The following is a 19051-nucleotide window of genomic DNA, read 5'->3' on the forward strand; positions in this document are numbered from 1 at the left end:
TTGGGAGTTTGCAAAGCAATTTCACTGAGGTTATCGCACTGGCTTTCTTGAATTCTCATCCCTCATTTCCCTGCGGTCCACACGCCAGCCAAGCCTGTCGTTTTACAGTTCTGCAAACACAGCAATGCTTTCACACTCCCTTGACTTTGCACTTGTGGTTCCCCCTGCTAAGAAAGAAGACTATCCCTTCCTTGCTCAACCAGGGAGTGGCCTATTCATTCAGAGAAACTGTGGGCAGGTAGAGAAGGGCTTTTGTTTCCTGGGACAGCTAGGAAGGTCTGGGCACCGTGCAGTAGGGGACATCCAGTGATGGTGCCCATGTCATGGGTAGAACAGCAGGCTGGTTGGCGTGAGTTCTGTCCTGCAGCTGATTGGGTGTCAGTGGAAACAATGATCCCCAAACCTTCTCCCCTCTTAAAAAAGTCTAGCAACTGACACTTTATAGTTGGACAGACGTAGCTTCAAATGCTGGCTCTTCAACTTACCAGCTGTGTAACCTTGGCAAGTCTCTAAATCTAATCCTAAATCCCCTTCTCTATAGAAAGGGTCTAGTAATATCTACATTCGAAGTAAGGGGAGCAGCAATGACTATTAAGTGTAAAATACTTATCACAGTTTCTAGCTTATAATAAAAGATGGCTAATGGAAGCTATTATTTTTATGATTAAGACCACTTCCCTCCTGGCAGAAAAAGGCGTCAAATCATTCATCATATCATCATCATCATCACTGTTACTGCTGCTACTGCTACTATTTACATTTTCTCTTATTTCTAAAGTGGGGGGAGGGGGAACCCACCTACATTTCCTACTGAGGCTTTCCCTGTCCTGCCTTGGAAATGGTATTTCTGCTCAGAGGGAAAAGGAGGAAGGAAGTTTGTTTTGTCACAGGCAAGATTACGGCAAAGGATGGGGACGTCAGGCTGTCATCACTGATGGCTGGACAAGCTGGTTCATTAGGGACAGAAAGAGTCATCTGGACAGAATGGATGGGCTAGTATTAGAGGAAGAGGGAACTGCATTAGAGTCCGGAGAGAGTAGCTTGTTCAAGGAGCTTCAATTACAGCGGTTTCTTTCAGCTCACATAGGATGGGCAGGAGGGGCGAGTGAAACGGGATAGAGACCGGTGCAGAGGCCAAGATTCCAGTGGTTTCTACTATGCATCCCATTATCAGTCTCATTTTACAGGTGAGGAAACAGAGGCACAGAGAAGTTCAGAAACTTTCCAAGGTCACACAGCAAGTATGTATCAGATCTAGATCTGGCACCCACGCTCACTACCCCTGAGCCAAGAAGGCATTGCTTCTTTTTCTCTGTGACACTCAGGCATGTGTCCTGAAGCCGGAAAAGAAGCAAACCTCTCCCAAGTCATGAGGAAACAAGCCGCTTTCACCTGCTGAACTCAGCTCAAGCGGGTTAGACGCTGCTTTCTCTATGCCACCTCCCAGGGTACAGCGGTGGGTTTTTAGAAGTTCCCAAACATAAAACCATTTCCATATAATTATGCATCCTTGACCTACCTGTCATTCAGCTGTGTGCTTGGGCTGCAGGTACATAAAACAATTTCTCCAACCACAGAAAATTGCTTCCCAAGGCCCCCGGGTAATTAGACATTGTCCCCCAGGCATGGCCTGTTCCCTGTCTGTCCACATCTCCCGGTACAGGAGCTGCCACTTCAACCCTGCATCTGCCGAGAGAATGCAGGTCCCGTGGTGGAACAGAACGTCCACTAGGAAGGTGGCCTTGGGAAGCCAGCAGCTGGGCTGTGTGCAGCGGAGAATTTTCTAATGTTCTTGAACATCCAGATCCTGCAGAACCTCCCCTGTGCTAACCCTAGAGCGGGTGGGGGGGGCGAACCTTACGTGGGAGGATGTGACTTCAGGGATATCTGTGGTTTGGGACAAAACTAATAAGCTTCTTACTTAGTAAAACCCTTTAATGCTTAAAGCCCTTTGATGACCCTCCGTCGCCTCAGGACAAATCCGACTGTAACAGGGCTGGGAAGCCGCTGGAATCATGTGCTGTGACTTTGCCTCTGCTGTCTCTGGGACAGGGTGGGCAGATGAGATGAATGAGAGGCCTGGTGGGACTTGTTGAGCCGGAGGGCAGCCCCCAGTGGAAACGTGAGCCCAGCGCGGCCTTCCCTTCTGACTTTCCAGAGAAGCTCAAATCCTGGACTGGATGCAAAATACTTCAATTTATGAAAATGACAACCAACTCAAAGGCGCTTCTGTCACCCAGAATCCATCCCGCAAGCCACCAGTCCTCGACCTCCATTCTATGCCAAACTTGCAGCTGCTCAGTCAGCCATCTTGCCTCTTGGTCTTTGCACATTCCGTCCCCTCCTGTCGGCGCTGTGCTTCCCAGCCACTTGGCTGGCTCCTATGCCTCCACATCCCTGCACAGATGCCACCACCTCCAAGAAGCCTACCATGATTTTCTAGAGTAAATTTGTTACCCCTCTGACTTCCCATAGCATGCCGTCTTCTGCTATTGTGGGGTTTCTGTCTGGGTATCTACCTGGCTTCTCTGCCAGGCTAGAAGCTCCAAGAGGACAGAAATCAGTTCCAATGTACTGTGGTATCTGCAGCCTGTAGCAAGGTGCCTGAACAGAGTAAGGAGTCAATATCTGTGATGGTAGGAAGAGGACAGAGGCTGGCCTGTGTGTTTTGGTGAAAAAGCAAAAGCTTCCTTACCCCCTAGTTTCTTGTGTTGGGTTGGTAAACAACCAAAATAGCATTGATTGGGCACTCGCTATGTGCCAGGTTCTCTTCTAAGCACTTTTTTTGTATTAACTCCTTTAATTCCCACCAGAACCGTTATGAGACAGGTATTATTATCCCCACTTTACAGATGAAGAACATTAAGGCACAGAGTGTTTAAGAAGCTTAACTGGGAATCGGCAAAATTCCACCCCATGTGGTCTGGTTTCAGAGCCATTGCTCTTAACCTCCCCACTTTTCAACAAGAGAAAAGCGTTCCAAGAGGAAAACTGCCTGTCGCACTCGACAGGGATAGGAATTGTATTTCTGAGCATCTACTACGTGCCAGGCACGATACTGACGTTTTTGCACATGTTAAGTTACCCAGTCTTCCTAACAAGTCCTGTGAGATGTCCCCATTGCACGGATGAGAAAATTAAGTATCATGCTCAAATAAGCAAGTGGAGAATTTGAACTCAGGTCCATCAGCCATCATGGAAGGTAACAGAGAGGAGTTCCCAAGAGGCTACCTAGGGACACTGGATGTCAAGAGAAGGAAGCAGAGGGAAGGGGTCAGATCAGTGATGTCTATAATGGAATACCATGAAAGTGACAGGAAGCAGATGAATGTTCCACAGAGAGAGCCTTGGGGAATCCATCCATCCACCCATCCACCCATCCATCCGTCTGTCCGTCATTCTTTTATTCCAAAACGTTGATGGAGTGCATACTCTTTGACAGCCCTGTATAAGCCCTCAAGGTTCGGAGCAAAGATACACAGTCCCTCCCAGTAAACAGGTGATAAAGATCTTAAAGGAGGTCGTCACAGAAATATGTTAAATACTCTAGCCAATGAATGAGGTGCTTAACTCAGTGCATTGAGATCAGGGAAGCCTTTAAAAATAAAGTCTGCTAGGCAAAGGGTCGTAGGTGGGGAGGGCATTCCGGGCAGACGGCATAACCCATGCAGTGCCACGGAGGTAAGAGAGTGTTGCACATTCAGGCAACAGCTCCTAAAGTGAAGTTCATGGTGCCCTTGCACGGGTTGCAGAAGGGAGTTGATGGCGTGGGAGGTACCTTGTTGGCCGTGCAAGGACTTTGATTCAGGGCCTATAAAGTAGAAGTCTCAAAGCAGCAACCCACGGGCCACACTGTGTGTGTGTGTGTGTCTGTGTGTGTTGCTTGCAGGCCTCTCCTGAAACATCAAAAGACCTGACCACAGTTGGTTGTTGTTCTCTCATGGGGAACTACCCAGTGGAGCTGAACAGTGGCTGCCCTCCTGAAACAGGGCACGAGCTGGCCTGTTCACTAGAGCAGCGGTCCCCATGCTTCTTGGCACCGGGGACCGTTTTCACGGAAGACAATTTTTCCACGATGGGGGGCAGGGGGGAAGGTTTTGGGATGATTCAAGCGCATTACATTTATTGTGCACTTTATTTTTATTGTTATTACATTGTAACATATAATGAAATAATTATGCAACTCACCATAGGTTGGGGACCACATGCCCACTCCATGCATTTATATTTCTTGCCTGGTCCCATTTGAGTTTGCAAGCCCTAGCATAGGGCCACTGAAGGGAGCAGAGAGTTTGAAATGACTCCTTGTGCTGCCGTCAGATGATTTATTTACCAAGTTCTGAGCACCTTGAGCCAAGCAATGGGTCTTGTACTCTGGGAGCCCGACCCAGGCTCTGGCATGTGGTCAGGCATCACTAAATTTATGTTGAACTGAATTTGATCCACTTGGAAGGTTCTGGCACAAAACTTCTTCTCAGGGAGCTAATGGTCCCAGAAACATCTCTCGCATACTGAACACCAAATTAATCTCCAATTATCCTTGATGACATCACCTGACTCGTCTTCTGCAGTAAACCTTATGTAATCGTCCAGTGCATTCGAAACTTTTAACCAGCCCTTCCACATGTCTGCAAGGCTGTGTTAATCTATACTCCTGGTTATTCATTCATTCATTCAACAGATATATATTGGGCACCTACTGTATGCCAGAAACTGTGTAAGAGCTTGACAGTATATTAATAGCAATCAGCAAAGCAGGCACCGTTTCTGCCTTTCTGGACTTTTAATGTCTAATATTAATGATGGTGAAAGGTATATAATATGCATGGTACTAGGCACTGCTCTGGGCACTTTCCCTGTATTAATTCATTTAATCCTCATAAAAGGCCCTGCTAGATGTTATTTCATCATCCTTTGCATAGATGAGCAAAGTAAGGGCACAGAGAGGCTAAGTAAATTCCCGATGGCCACACAGCTAGAAAGCAGTAGAAGCAGGTTTGCACCCCAGCAACCTTGCTCTGGAACCTGTCCTTTGCCACTTGTCTTTCTGAGATGGTGCCGTGAGCCACCGAAGTGCCTTCTAAGGTATCTGCTGCAATGGGCATGTAGAGGAACCGTAGGATATGCTCTGGAAACTTCGTATATACTAGTTCATTATTTTTTCTGCTGTCGCATGTTATGGCTTTTTCTTCTTTTAAATTGGAGACAAAAGATAAGGACGTACTAGGAAGCAGCTGGGGATGTGAAGTCAACAGCTGATGGCTGCAATTTATCTACAGCCTTAGCCACGGGGCATGCAGCGCAGCTGTCTCTAGGAAGTGGACCCTGAGAAGAGAAGCCTTAAGGCTAGAAAGACAGCTTGGGGTACTGGCTGAAGTCTTTTTTTTCATTTATTTATTATGTTCCTATTTCTTTTTTTATTTTATGTAGAGACAGAGAGTCTCACTATGTTGCCCAGGCTGGTCTCAAACTCCTGGCCTCAATGGATCCTCCCACCTCAGTCCCCCAGAGTGCTGGGATTACAGGTGTGAGCCACTGCGCTTGGCCGCTGTTTCCTGACTGTGTCACTCACAGTCATGCCTCCCTGGATCCTCGAGTGCTGTTCTCCTGATCTCTTCCATCATGCTCCTCTGAAGCCTCCCTGGCCGTAAACTCAGAACTCATTGCTTCTTCCTCTCCATGTGCCCAAGAAAATGCCTGGGCCTCACGGGTCACGCTTGCTGCTTGGTCATGTAGCCTCTTTCCCTCTCTGCCTCTCTTGCTGGAGAGGGAACTATGTCATCTCTCACCAGCAGCCTCGGTACGGGAAACGGCACATAGAACATGCTCATTGGAATGAAAGAAGTCCCAGAGGGAAATATGACTTACCCAAGGCCACAGAGCTAGTAGGTAACAGAGCAGAATTCTACTGGGTCAGAATGGAATGTAAGCTCCATGTGGACATGGACCCCTTGTGTGTTTGTGCATAGCTGCATCCCTGTGTCTGGAATAGTGCCTGATGCCTGGCGGGCAGCTCAGTAAATGTTTGCTGAATGAATAAGTGAACGCCACCCTCATTCAATTGTTCCTTTGTCCTTGCCCGTGTGGAAGAACAAGGCAGGGGAACAGAAAATGATGGCTTTGTGTTGGCTGTATTTTGTATGCACAATTGATAAGCTATTTGACCACAGCTAAAAATACCTACCCCTGGCAGCCACTGGGAGAAGCAGATGGATGATGCTTGGCGCAAGATGTTTAATCAAACAGCGACAACCCGAGCGGAGCCTCAATTAGCCTCTGACACCCCAGTGAACTCCAGATGAAGAGCACAGAAGCCTCTGATTTCCTGTTGGTCCTCTGGCACCCAGTGACCGTCACCCTAGGTCCACAAAACAGCAGAAACAAATGAGCATCCTCTGCCCAAGGCAGTCACCAGCTGGAAGTCAGTGGAAGAGCAAGATTGGCAGAAACTGAGCATGTGGGACAGATCAATGGAGAATTAGCCAGTGGAGAGCATCATTCACTATTGAAAGGGGCAATGGAGAACTCAGTCATATGCCCTGGACTTCAGGAAAGTGTTTAGGGCCAGAAACAGCAGCTGGTGCCTACAATCCCAGCACTTTGGGAGGTCAAGGCAGGAGGATCGCTTGAGCCCAGGAGTTCGAGACCAGCCTGGGCAACATAGCAAGACCCCATCTCTCCAAAAAAATACAGAAGTTAGCTAAATGTGGTGGTACGTGCCTGTAGTCCCAGCTACTAAGGAGGCTGAGGCAGGAGGATCACTTGTGACCAGGAGTTTGAGGGTGCAATGAGCTATGATGACACCACTGCACTCCAGCCTAGGTGACAGAGGGAGACACAGTTGAGGGAGAGAGAGAGAGAGAGAGAGAGAGGCAGTGATTAGATCCTCAGATCTCTTTACCTCCACTTATTCCCAGGGGTTGGGAATGGCAGGTATTCTTGAAGGCCATATGACTCCTATGAAAGAAATTCTTTCCTCAACTTCCCTCACACCACATACATGCCCTGCTGATATACACTGTTAAAAAAATAAGTAATAAAAAAAACCAAAAGAATTAGCCCATTTCTCTTTAATAGTTCTCCAAGCTGGGTACGGAAGCATCTGGACAAGCAAGAGCACAGAATGGGCTCAGGAGTCTAGGAATAAACTGTTTTTGAATCCTGGGTCTCACACACACCTGCTGTCTCATCTGGGCAGGTCGCTTAATCCCACTGAGCCTGAGTGATCTCATCTTTAAAATGGGGATATTAATGGTATCTCTCTCATGACGTCATATGAGGATTAAATTTAGTGCAGGTGAGACCTCTAGCAAGTGAGCCACACACAGTATGTGTTCAATAAAGGGATCTGTTATTGTTAAATTCCCAGCCTCCCTCAGCACTCATATAGCAGGTGTCAGAGAATGGGGAAGCTGCCAGAGGCATCTAACGCCATTGCACATGGCCTTAGTCAACTTCCTGGCCCTTCCGAGCCTCAGTCTTTTCCCTCTATTATAAGAAGATGAGAACCTTATTAGTAAGAAATACTAGATGTTTAATAGTAGATATTATAATATTAGGTTATATATTATATTACAGATATGCCGTAGACTTCAGGTATATGAAGAAGTGAACTCAGTGCCTGATAGGTAGTCAGCGCTCAGTAACTGGTAGCTGCTCTGAGGTAGTAGTGGGACCTCTTCTCATGCCTCTTTAACTTTGCACATGCTGGTCCCCGTCCCTGGAGAGCCCTCCCTTGCCTTTGCCTTATCTGCCTCTTAAACTCCCACTCACCTTCCCTATATGTGAGTTATGGTGCCATCATTGTTGCTACTATTATTATTGCTTATTATAAACTGGCCCATTTTACAGATATGGGAACTGAGGCCCTGAGAAAGCAAGGGGTTTGTCCAGTCCAACACTGAGGCATCTCCTGATGAAACTGGGAAGCCACAGGACGCTTTCATTGATGGAGTCTGAGAAACGAGTAAGGGGTCTTGTCTAGAGCCAATTCTCGTGTCCTCGAGAAAGGTACCAGAAGCCTGTGCCTGATTTGCAGGTGTTTCCTCATAGGACGTTTGCCTGGTTCAACTTATCATCTTAGCCGAACGGATCATCAGATTTGGACTGAATGACTATGACCACTTACTGAGCACTTTCCCTGGACCAGGCTCTATGCTAAGAGCTTTAGGGGCACGGTCCTCTCTAATCCTCACAGCATCCTTTGAACCAGGCACCATCATTACTTCATTTCACTGTTGAGGATTCTGAAGCTTTCTGTGCTTATACAACTTGCCCGAGAGTGCCAGCTAGGAAAGTGCAGATCCGGGAGGCTAACCCAGATCTGCCAGGCTCCAAAATGCAACTCTCTCATTTTAAGTACCCTGTGCTTTCTGTTAACTCTGGTGCTCAGTGTTTGCTGGAAAGCCACCTGCACATCCAGGAATTGTTCAGGTAAAGCCCTGCCCCCGTCTGTCTTTGTGACAAACTCCCAGAACTGAGAAAACACAGCTGGATCCATCCCTTGGCATGGAACTTGACCCAGGATGACACCACTGAGTGCTTTCAAGATGCTTCTTTGACTTCTCAGCTGTGCCTTCCTGGGCAGGTGGCTTGCCCTCTCTGAATGTCAGTTTCCTCCTTGTAAAATGGAGATCAGAAGCCTGCATTCCACCTACACTGCCATCTCCTTATAGATTTTTTGTTTAAATCAACTCACTTTTTAAATAAGCTGAACTTATTTTGTAAGCAAGCATTTATCATTACCCCACATGGAAAAATAACATTCCTGTAATACCTTTTAAACTAAATGCATAACTTTTAAAGTAAAAATGTTCAATGAATCACATAAAATCATCTCATCTATGCAAGGCCACCCAGCACATAGTAAGTGCTCAATATAGAGTAGTCATAAGAAAACCAACTTTGCTACTGAGAAGTATGGTTTGGAAACTGTTGGGTCTGTTGGATGTGGTTACATGATAAAGACCTAGCAGTTGTCATAATTACTCAACAAAGCTTCCACTGGCCATAAAGACAGATCCAATTCTATTGTCAAGAGAAGGTCAATTGATTGGCAAGGCTGAGTCCAGCCCTGCAGCCTGGATGCTGAGTCACTGTTTCCTTGCCCTGAGTCAGCCTGCCCTGGGATGGCAGCCATGTTAGCTCTTGCTGCCTACTCAGCTATCTACTTGCTAAGTCTCAACTATTCTAGTTTACACTGAAAACCACTGCTTTGTTAATTTCTGAGAAAAACCAGGGAAGCTGCACCATGGATCGAGGGCCCAAGACGTAGAGGACAAATCCACATTTGTTCTACCTGGGCAGACATCCCCAATCCATCACAGCACCACCAACCCCGGGCATGGTTTTAGAACATTTTCCATCATGGCGCCCAGATGGCCACTACCAAGAGACTGAAGATGAAATGTTCTTGCCATTCCTACCCCAGGCTGTGCTCTCACCTTTGGAGTGAGATCCATAAAGGGAGATACACAGAAAGGGAAAATACTAACCCTAGCTTTGAAAGGAATTCACTCAAGTGCTCAAAAGTGGTTTAAAAAGAAAGAAAGAAAGAGAGAGAGAGAAAAGTCTCCACAAGAAAAATAATAGAGAAGAGCATTGTAGTGAACCCACAAAGAAAATCAAGGAGCAATCAAAACAGGAGCTAAAATTTTAGTTTTAAAACCGAAACTGTTTCAGAGGATGTGAGAGCCAGCTGAGTCATCATGCAGAAATGGCTGGGAAGGGTTTAGTTCCGCAGGTAAAGACCAACGTTCTTCTCCATGGAGCAGAGAAACAAAGTTGCAGGCAGGGATCAGATACAGCTGCAACTAGAGGACTCAGGTTGGAGGCAATGAGGAATGTCCTTGTGGGCTGACAGGGTTATTAATGCCTGGAATAAGGGGTGGAGAGAAACTGGAATCTTCCCTGGAATTCCCTGAGAGCTTGGACTCTCTGGCACGTGTATCTTTGCATCTAGCACAGGGGCTGGCCTCTAGTAACCGCTCAATGATTGTCTGCTGAACTGAATTGGCTGAGTGAAAAAAAAGTAACAATGGCTGATGTGTGTGTGTGTGTGTGTGTGTGTGATTACTGTGTGCCAGGGACTGTGTTAAGTACTGTGCCCATATTATTTCATATATCCTCGGAACAAGCTATGAGGGTACTATTTATTCTGATGCCCACTTCACAGATGTAGGACCTGAGGCTCAGAGACATTAGGTCACTTACTCACCATCACACGACTGGTAGATGGTTCTCCTGAGATTTGAGCCCAGGCTCGCTGTCTCCAGAGAGCGTACTCCTAACCACTACGCTCCCAATTAAGATAGGTTCTCATGTACCTATCAGATATTTTGGGTGAGATTCAGTCTGCAAAGAGTGAAAAGTCCACATGGCCCTTCAGAGCCCTTCGGGGGACTTGGAAGCCATCTCCCTGCCCTGGGATTGTCTTTCCCACTGGGAAACGAGGGGGTATCACTTCCTAACCACCACCTCACCAGTTTGTAATCAGTTTTGTGCCTCTCATAACCAACTATAGAAAGAAAGCTCCACATTCCAGGTTTCTGCCTTGAGGCAAGTGGAACCATGGGAAACAAAGATGGCCCCTGGCCAGGGGCACTGCCTGAGACTGGAGACACATGACGGGACAGCTGCCCAGGGGGACTCTTTTCCTGCTCCTCGAGGGGCCCGCTCAGTGCAGAACCTCTATAGGGTCTGCAGCACCATTCACAGAGGCCAAAAAGACTGAATACCGCATCTTGTCAGCATCATCTTTTTATTAATATTTCTTCTTTTTCCATCCGAAGACCCAGAGTGGAACAGGAAACAGTAAGGGAGGTGACAGCCTCCTGAAGCAGTGCCCCATCCCACGATGGTTTCCACCCCTCAGCTGGTCTAAACGAGGGCATTGCTGACTTCTTACTTAGGAGGTTTAGATATTGCTCTTCCTAAAAATCCATCCTTGGGGCACCTCCAAGAAGCAGGTAAAATAACAAGCGCTGCAATTTTTCACAAGGCCAAGGGTCTGCATGACATGAGGGCTGACTCTTCTAATGCAAAAGATGGCAACTTTGGAGGGGAGGGACGCATGAGAATCCCAGGCGTAGGTGACTGAAGGGGCAAATATCTCTCTTTTTAGAAATTCACAGGACGTAATCTAGGATGTGTAGAAACAGGATTTGTAAAAGGTTACCCCAGGAATCTAATCAGCCCAGATAAGCAATTCTCTCTGCTCTTAAGACCTAGAGACTTAAGACTTAAGCAATCAGGGCATGGAGACCACATAAAGGCATGAATACCAGGAGGCGTGGTTCACTGGGGGATGTCTATAAGGTTAGCTACCACAGTAACTCTGGAAGATGGGGTTTTGACAGATTTTTCCCTTTCTAGGGACAAAAAGCTTGGTTTAATGTCCTTCCAGCGGCATGACCTCAGACAGGTACTTAACCTCTCTGAACCTCAGTGCTTTCAAATCATAATATTCACATCACAGGGTAGTTGTGAAAATTAAATGAGATATTGTGTGTAAGATGCTTAAAAGTGCTCTGGGCATGGTGAATGCTCAATAAAAGTCAGCTGATTCTATCACTATCATACACTGATATAATGTTTACTTTTTTACAAGCGTGTGTTGCTTTTGTAATTGAAAAATTAATTTTCAAAGACAAGAAAAAGGAAATGTAGCAGAACTGAGAGATATAAACTGAGACTTCTCAGTCCAAGTGCTGTTTCCAAGGAACCTGCCAGAGTCCCTTAGTCATCACAGACCCAGAAAATACCTCTAGAAGACCTTGCCCGTTTCTCTCTGGGCCAGCAGACGGTTCAGCGCTGTGACCTGACAACCCAACGTGTGTCGTTCTTTCAGCTACTCCCAAATCCTCTCTAGTTTGAGCACAATAAGCTACAAAATACAGGAAATGAATTCCCCCAAGAATATAACCAAGAAGCTTTGCAATCACAAAACATGGGCTTCATATTACCCAGGAGCTTAAACCTGTCCAACAACACCACTGACAGAAAGGATTTGCTCTTTACACGTGTTTACATTTTGATCGGGAAGTTCTTTGCACTTGCCTGGGTGGGACTGGTTGGGTTTCCTCAACAACAGGGTCCTTGGGTCAGTTAGAAAGAAAAGCTAAGAGATGGAATTTCAGGCAGTGATGACTTGGGTTTCTCTGTCTACTCACCCCTTATAAATAAAACAGTTCCTGTCAACACCACTCTTTCTCTTTGGGGAAAATGTGCCACGTGGAAATGAAAGGGTTTTTTGATATGGGGAGTTATAACAAATGTCAAGCCTTAAGAGTTGAAGATTCTACCTTCTCATTTCTTTTTCAGAAAATCAACACACAGGCATCGTTCCTTTTCCCTTTGGGTCTCCCCCCCGGCTCACATCTCTCTCCCTCTCTTTCTTACCTCAAGGATATCCTAACTGTTCTTGATGTTGCCTTGGGGAAAAATCTACCTGTACAAACGGAATGGGAAACTCAGTATCTGCGGGTTAGTTTCTCAAGAGAGGCAATTACTAGAAACTTAAGGAAATGTCAAATATGAATACCTAGCAATTTCGTTGGGAGTTGATGACTTGCCTGACTTAAAGCATTAAGTAGATGGGGCTGGAATATTTTTAAAAGAGTTTGAATATGGAAAATTTTTTAGCACCACGCTTCAAACAGGGTTCAGCTAGGGAGGAAGAAACAGTGGCAAACAGTAACTCTCTGCAGAATATATGCAGCAGTTTTTCAGGGGAGACCCCACCATTTATGCATTCCTGCTTCCTTCAGGAGCAGGGACATGAGAGGGAATGTGGGCATTGTTGAATAGAGAGAGAAAAAAGAGGTTCTGAGAAACAATGGCACTTTTCTAAGTCAGGCGCAACCTAGGGAACAGGAATCACTTTCCTCCTGCTGGGATCCCTTTCCTACGACCAAACATAAAGCAGAATCTGATATGCCCTAAAGTCAGACAGAGCTGGGGTCACCTTCCGGCTCCTTCACTAGCTCAGTTTGTGACTTTGAGCAAATTACCTAAAAATCCAAGCCTCAGTTTCCTTATCTGTAAAATGGGAAACCTTTCCCATGTCTTTCTGTTCCATGAACATACCAAGCTCATTCCCACCCCAGAGCCTTTGCTCTTGCCATCCCCACCACCTAGAATCATTTTCCCACAGATCTTTTCATGGCAGATCCCAACCCTTTATCCTTGGTTGAACCCAAATGTCACTTTTCAATCTAAAAATAAATGTATCCCTGATACATTTGTCTCATCCCATGGTTTCATTCTTCATAGTATCACATCTGAAATTCTCCTGTGCATTTTTTAGTATTTATTTGTTGTCTGTCTTCTGCACTATACTATACACCCCACGGCAAAAGGGAACTTGTCTACGTTGTTAATGTCTGTATCTCCAGTGCCTCATACAGTGCCCAGTTAATATTTGTTGAATGAATGGACTCTCGGTCAATAGCTAACCTTCATCGAACACTTATCACATGCCAGGCACTGTTCTAACCACTTTATGAAAATTATTGCACTTAATTCTCAGAATAACTCTAGGAGGCAGATGGTCCTATTAATTTTGTTTTATAAATAAGGAAACCGAGGCACAGAGAAATTGAATAAACTTGCCCAAAGTCAAAGTGCCAATAAGTGGTAGAGCCAAGAGTGAACCACAAGCAGCCCAGCCCCAAACCCCAAACTCTTAGCCAAAGGGCTCTTGTACCCTTTGCTCAATGGGAAAGCTTCAGACCTGAATTTGCAACTTGAGTTCCATGAAGCTCTGACAATATATTAAGTCAGAGGGGCAGGGATTGGAAGCCAAGCCTTTGCCCTTTGTTTTACATCTTTTCTCCAGCAGCTGTTGTATCACTGCATGTGTTCTCATTCATGTCATTAATACTGAGAGACTTATATGATGTTGCTACACTCTCTTTGAGCAGAGACTTTTAATGCAACATCAATTTGTATCCACCTTGGGCCCAGGCACAGATCTTTGCCCACAGAATATAGATGCTAAATATTTTTCAAAAGGATTTCTGGATGAATAAAACATTTTGAAATGCTTTCAACAGAACACAGCAATGATGTTTAATAAAAGACAGCCATAAAATGCAAAAATGCTTACGAAGCCAGAGGAAATCAATATGTGTTCTTTGTCTTAATAAACCCAACTCTTCATACTTCCCCCACCTCAGGGCCTTTGCACATGCTATTTCCTTTGCTTGAAAAACACTTTCTCCTTCCAACCTCTCTGCCTATTTACCTCCTATTTGATCCTTCAAATCTCAGCGAGGCTTTTTCTGATTCTTACTCCCAAATATTCGTTCATAACACTTACTATAGCTTACAGTTAGGCATTTGCTTCTGTGGTCCTTCAGTTGATGTTTTTCTTGCCTAACAGAATCTAAGCTCCAGGCAGGATGAATAGACCATGTCTTTTTTGTTCACCATCCTCTCCCAGGGCAAAGCTCAGAGTAGGTACACTCAAAAACATTGTTGAATGCATAAATAAACTTTTGAAATATCGTGTTTACAAATATAAAGAACTTTTGATTTAATGGGTCTCTTTTCTTAAGTAGCGACTTAAAGTAGGAAATACCATTTTTCTCTACACTGCATACAGTGTAACATACCCACGTGGTTGCCCCCACCCCACTTGGAGTAGGTACCAATATCGCAGACTGGTTTGGAGCATGGACATTGCTCCTAAGCTTGAATCCTGGCTACTCAATGTAATCAATACCTTAACTCTCCACCATTTCAAAAATGTTATTTCAGAGTGCTTGGGACAAGAGCAAGAACAGCACAGACTTTAAAAACAACAACAGATTAACAGTACCAAGTACTAAGAGGATATGGAGAAAATGGAATTCTAATATTCTGCTATTGGGAGTATAAATTAGTAAAATCACTTTACAGAGCAATTCAGCAATATCTGCTAAAGATGAAGATGCACATACTCTAAAGCATAATAAATACGCTTCTACGTATGTACTACCCCAGAGAAACTCTCATGTATAAGTACTTCTTATGGTGAGTTATATCAAGATATTAACTACAGTGGTTCACAACAGCAAAATCCTGGAACCAATTTAAATGTATGTCCATCTTTAATATAATAAATTACATATAATTTACATATGTAATAATGAATAAGTTCATTGCAGTAAGTTCACACAATGGAATGCTACATAGTCACTAAAATGAGTGAACCAGATCTACATGCAGAAACAAAAATAGGTCTTAAAACCAAAAAGTTGAATGACAAAAGCAGCATATAGAATGCCAACTGGTTCAATATAAAAGAAAAGCAAGAATCCGGACTCAGTGGCATCAACCTGTAGTCCCAGCTACTCGGAAGGCTGAGATGGGAGGGTTGCTTGAGCCCAGGAGTTGGAGACTGCAGTGAGGTATGATCACACCTATGAATCGCCACTGCACTCCAGCTTGGGCAACATGGTGAGAACTTGTCTCAAAACAGAAAAAAAAAAAGGAAAGAAACAAAGACAGAGTATGCAGACATGGCCCTGAACACTGCACACCACCTACAGCATGGCAGTCTTCTCTAGGGAGAAAAAGAAGGAAAGAGGGAAAAGAATGGGAATTGAACTATTTCAGAGGGGACCTCAAATATATCTATAGTGTCATTTCTTTTTTTAAAAAAAGAGCTGGAGCAAATATGGCAAAATGTTAAAGTTTGTTTAATCTGAGTGATGAGTACACCAGGATGTGTGGGTATGTTTATTATAAGATATTTTTCCATGTGAACTATTGTATAATATTTTAAATAGCTACCCAGAAAAGAGGAGAGAGAAAGAGAGGGAAAGAGAGGGGGGAGGGGGAGGAGAGGGGGAAGAGAGAGGGCGAGGTGGGGAGAGAGAGCTGTCTGTATTCTAGCTCTGCCACTGGACCTCAGACAAGGGACATAAGCTCTCTGAGACTCTTGTTTGCAAAATAGCATTAACAGTGTTCAAATTGCAGGTTGATAGTGAGAATGAATGAGAGTAAATGTGTGGAATGACTTCCAGATGTTATCCATTGGAATATCATTTTGAAGTGAGTTGCTAATGACTTTCTAAATATGCCTAATTCAGAGAGACATTTATTTTTAAAACTTATCAGCAAATTATGTGGATATATTTTCAAATGAAATTTTGACCCCAAGAAAAATAATACTTTGCCACTGTTGGTGCACAAATGATATACATGCATATTATATAGACTTATATAAGGATAAATTATTTATTAACTGTGATTTCCCTGAGGGAGGAGAACTTGGATAGTTGGAGAACAACAGTGGAAAGGAAATGTACTTTTTCCTGCTATTATTTTCAATTATGTACCATGTGTGCAGATTACTTATTCCAAAAATAAATATAATTTTTTTGAGATAAAGTCTTGCTCTGCTACCCAGGCCAGAGTGCAGTGGCGTCATCACAGCTTCCTACAACCTCAAACTCCTGGGCTCAAGCAATTCTCCTGCCTCAGCCTCCTGAGTATCTGGGACTACAGGTGCCTGCCACCATGCCTAGCTAATTGTTCTATTTCTTTTGTAGAGATGGGGTCTCACCATATTGCTCAGGTTGATCTCGAACTACTGACTTCAAGTAGTCCTCCTGCCTCAGCCTCCCAAAGTGCTAGGATTATAGGCCCCACCTATTTTTAAATTAATCTGAAGGTCATAATCTTCTCCACTCTTTCCATTCTAAATCCACTTAAAAAGGAAAGGTCCTAAAATCCAAGTTCTCAGAAGGTTCTTAAGTCCAGTCTCCTACCTGAACACACATAGTGAGAAAAGCCATCTCAGCCTTATATTCTCCAGGCAGTTGGACAAAAGAAAATCCTGTGAGATTTGGGATCAAGGTGTGGTTACTATCATCATGAATTACTAACTGTGAGGCTCTAAGCTAGTTCCTTAAGCTCTCAGAGCCCCAGTTTCATTTCTAAAGTGAGGACAACTCTCATGGTTGTGTGAGAAACAAATAAACTAGACCATAATAAGCATAACTTTAAAATTGTACCCACATGTTTGTATGAGATGCTATTCGTAATGCAGAGGTTGTCTCTCAAAGGCAGTTCAATCCTTCTGACTTCCATGGGAGTGCCCAATAAACACATGCGCAGGGCCTTCCATGGTAACCAAAGAAGTCATCTTGGCTTGAAAGGTAAACAAGATTCTCTTCTCTCCACAGCAAATATCTTGACAGTGATCATCCTCTCGCAGCTGGTGGCCAGAAGGCAGAAGTCCTCCTACAACTATCTCTTGGCACTTGCTGCTGCTGATATCTTGGTCCTCTTCTTCATCGTGTTTGTGGACTTCCTGTTGGAAGACTTCATCTTGAACATGCAGATGCCTCCGGTCCCTGATAAGATCATAGAAGTGCTGGAATTCTCATCCATCCACACCTCTATTTGGATCACAGTTCCATTAACCATTGACAGGTATATCGCCGTCTGCCACCCGCTCAAATACCACATGGTGTCCTACCCAGCCCGTACCAGGAAAGTCATTGTAAGTGTCTATGTCACCTGCTTCCTGACCAGCATCCCCTACTACTGGTGGCCCAACATCTGGACTGAAGACTACGTCAGCACCTCTGTGCACCACGTCCTCATCTGGATTCACTGCTTCACTGTGTACCTGGTACCCTGCTCCATCTTCTTCATCTTGAACTCAATCATCGTGTACAAGCTCAGGAGGAAGAGCAATTTTCGCCTCCGCGGCTACTCCACGGGGAAGACCACAGCCATCCTGTTTGCCATTACCTCCATCTTTGCCACGCTCTGGGCCCCCCGCATCATCATGATTCTCTACCACCTCTATGGGGCGCCCATCCAGAACCGCTGGCTGGTGCACATCATGTCTGATGTTGCCAACATGCTGGCCCTTCTGAACACAGCCATCAACTTCTTCCTCTACTGCTTTATCAGCAAGCGGTTCCGCACCATGGCAGCTGCCACACTCAAGGCCTTCTTCAGGTGCCAGAAGCAGCCTGTACAGTTCTACACCAACCATAACTTTTCCATAACAAGCAGCCCCTGGATCTCGCCGGCGAACTCACACTGTATCAAGATGCTGGTGTACCAGTATGACAAAAATGGAAAACCTATAAAAGTATCCCCATGACCCCATAGGTTTGGCACCTAGTGCTTTTGTCAAATCCATTTCCAGATGGGAGGGTGTCCCGTCCCATGGCTGAACAGCTCTCCTCCGGAGCGATACCCTGATTTGCTGTCTCGATAGACTGGCAACTCTCAGGCTGGTAGATGAGGAAAGATGGAAGAGAAGAAAGGAAAGCATGAATCTTGTTTTTACTTATGCATTTATTTTTACAAAGTCACGTTGACAACAAAAGTTTCTACCAGTTTGAAGATGCCATTGGAGGTTGTATCATCATCCTGTGACCAGTAAGGACACACAGTAGAGAATAGTCTGTGACTTTGCCCTGGCACCATCCACAGTCACTGGGAACTCTTCATTTGTGTGACACACCAAGCCACTGTAGCACATAGCTGGGCCCTCGCTCTTCTTCCAAGAGCTAAGGTCATTCACCGCTTCCCTGTGCTGTTCCCAGCAGCTAACAATGCTGACTGATTCAGGATTTTTCCAAGGTGCCCTTTGTCCTAGAGAAGGTTGTGGTCTCAAAGTGGCCCTGGCACCTCTAGCTGCAGAATGGCACTATGGGAATAGAGGAGTATTGAATTTCATCCAAACTCTGGTCAGAGCTGCTTCAGGAATGCTCCAAACCAACATACCTGTGACCTCAGACCTGGAGTCTAAGGTGCAGTTTTCTATTTACCATTATGTATAGATTTTATCTATCTCCTCTCAAACACAGACCCTGCCTGGTGTGTGGGGGCAAAGGAGGAATTTTTGAGCCCAGGAAAACAAAAAAAATAAGCCCACTCTTGCCATTGTTTCAATCCATCCCTGTGTCAGCTGTATAAAATCCTTTACTCAAAATTGCTTCTTGTTTGGGTACCAGTCAAGCTTCCTAGAGAAGCCTTTTCCATGTAGAGTTGCTAACCCTGCCTCCCTGCTTGCTAAAGCCCTCACCAAATTGTTTTA

General features: G+C 45.0%; 1 protein-coding gene across 1 annotated transcript in view; it reads left to right on the forward strand.

Moving 5' to 3' along the window:
- GPR139 (G protein-coupled receptor 139) overlaps window positions 1-18357 on the forward strand; it is a 34383-nt gene extending 16026 nt beyond the window's left edge. The window contains exon 2 of the mRNA XM_045542716.1: window positions 17175-18357. Within this exon, the coding sequence (XP_045398672.1) occupies window positions 17175-18109 (935 nt within the window). The 3' untranslated portion in view covers window positions 18110-18357. The remainder of the gene's footprint in view (window positions 1-17174) is intronic.
- Window positions 18358-19051: the final 694 nt, after the last annotated feature.

This window comes from Lemur catta, chromosome 2, assembly GCF_020740605.2.
Source record: "Lemur catta isolate mLemCat1 chromosome 2, mLemCat1.pri, whole genome shotgun sequence".
NCBI classification, from domain to species: Eukaryota; Metazoa; Chordata; class Mammalia; order Primates; family Lemuridae; genus Lemur; species Lemur catta.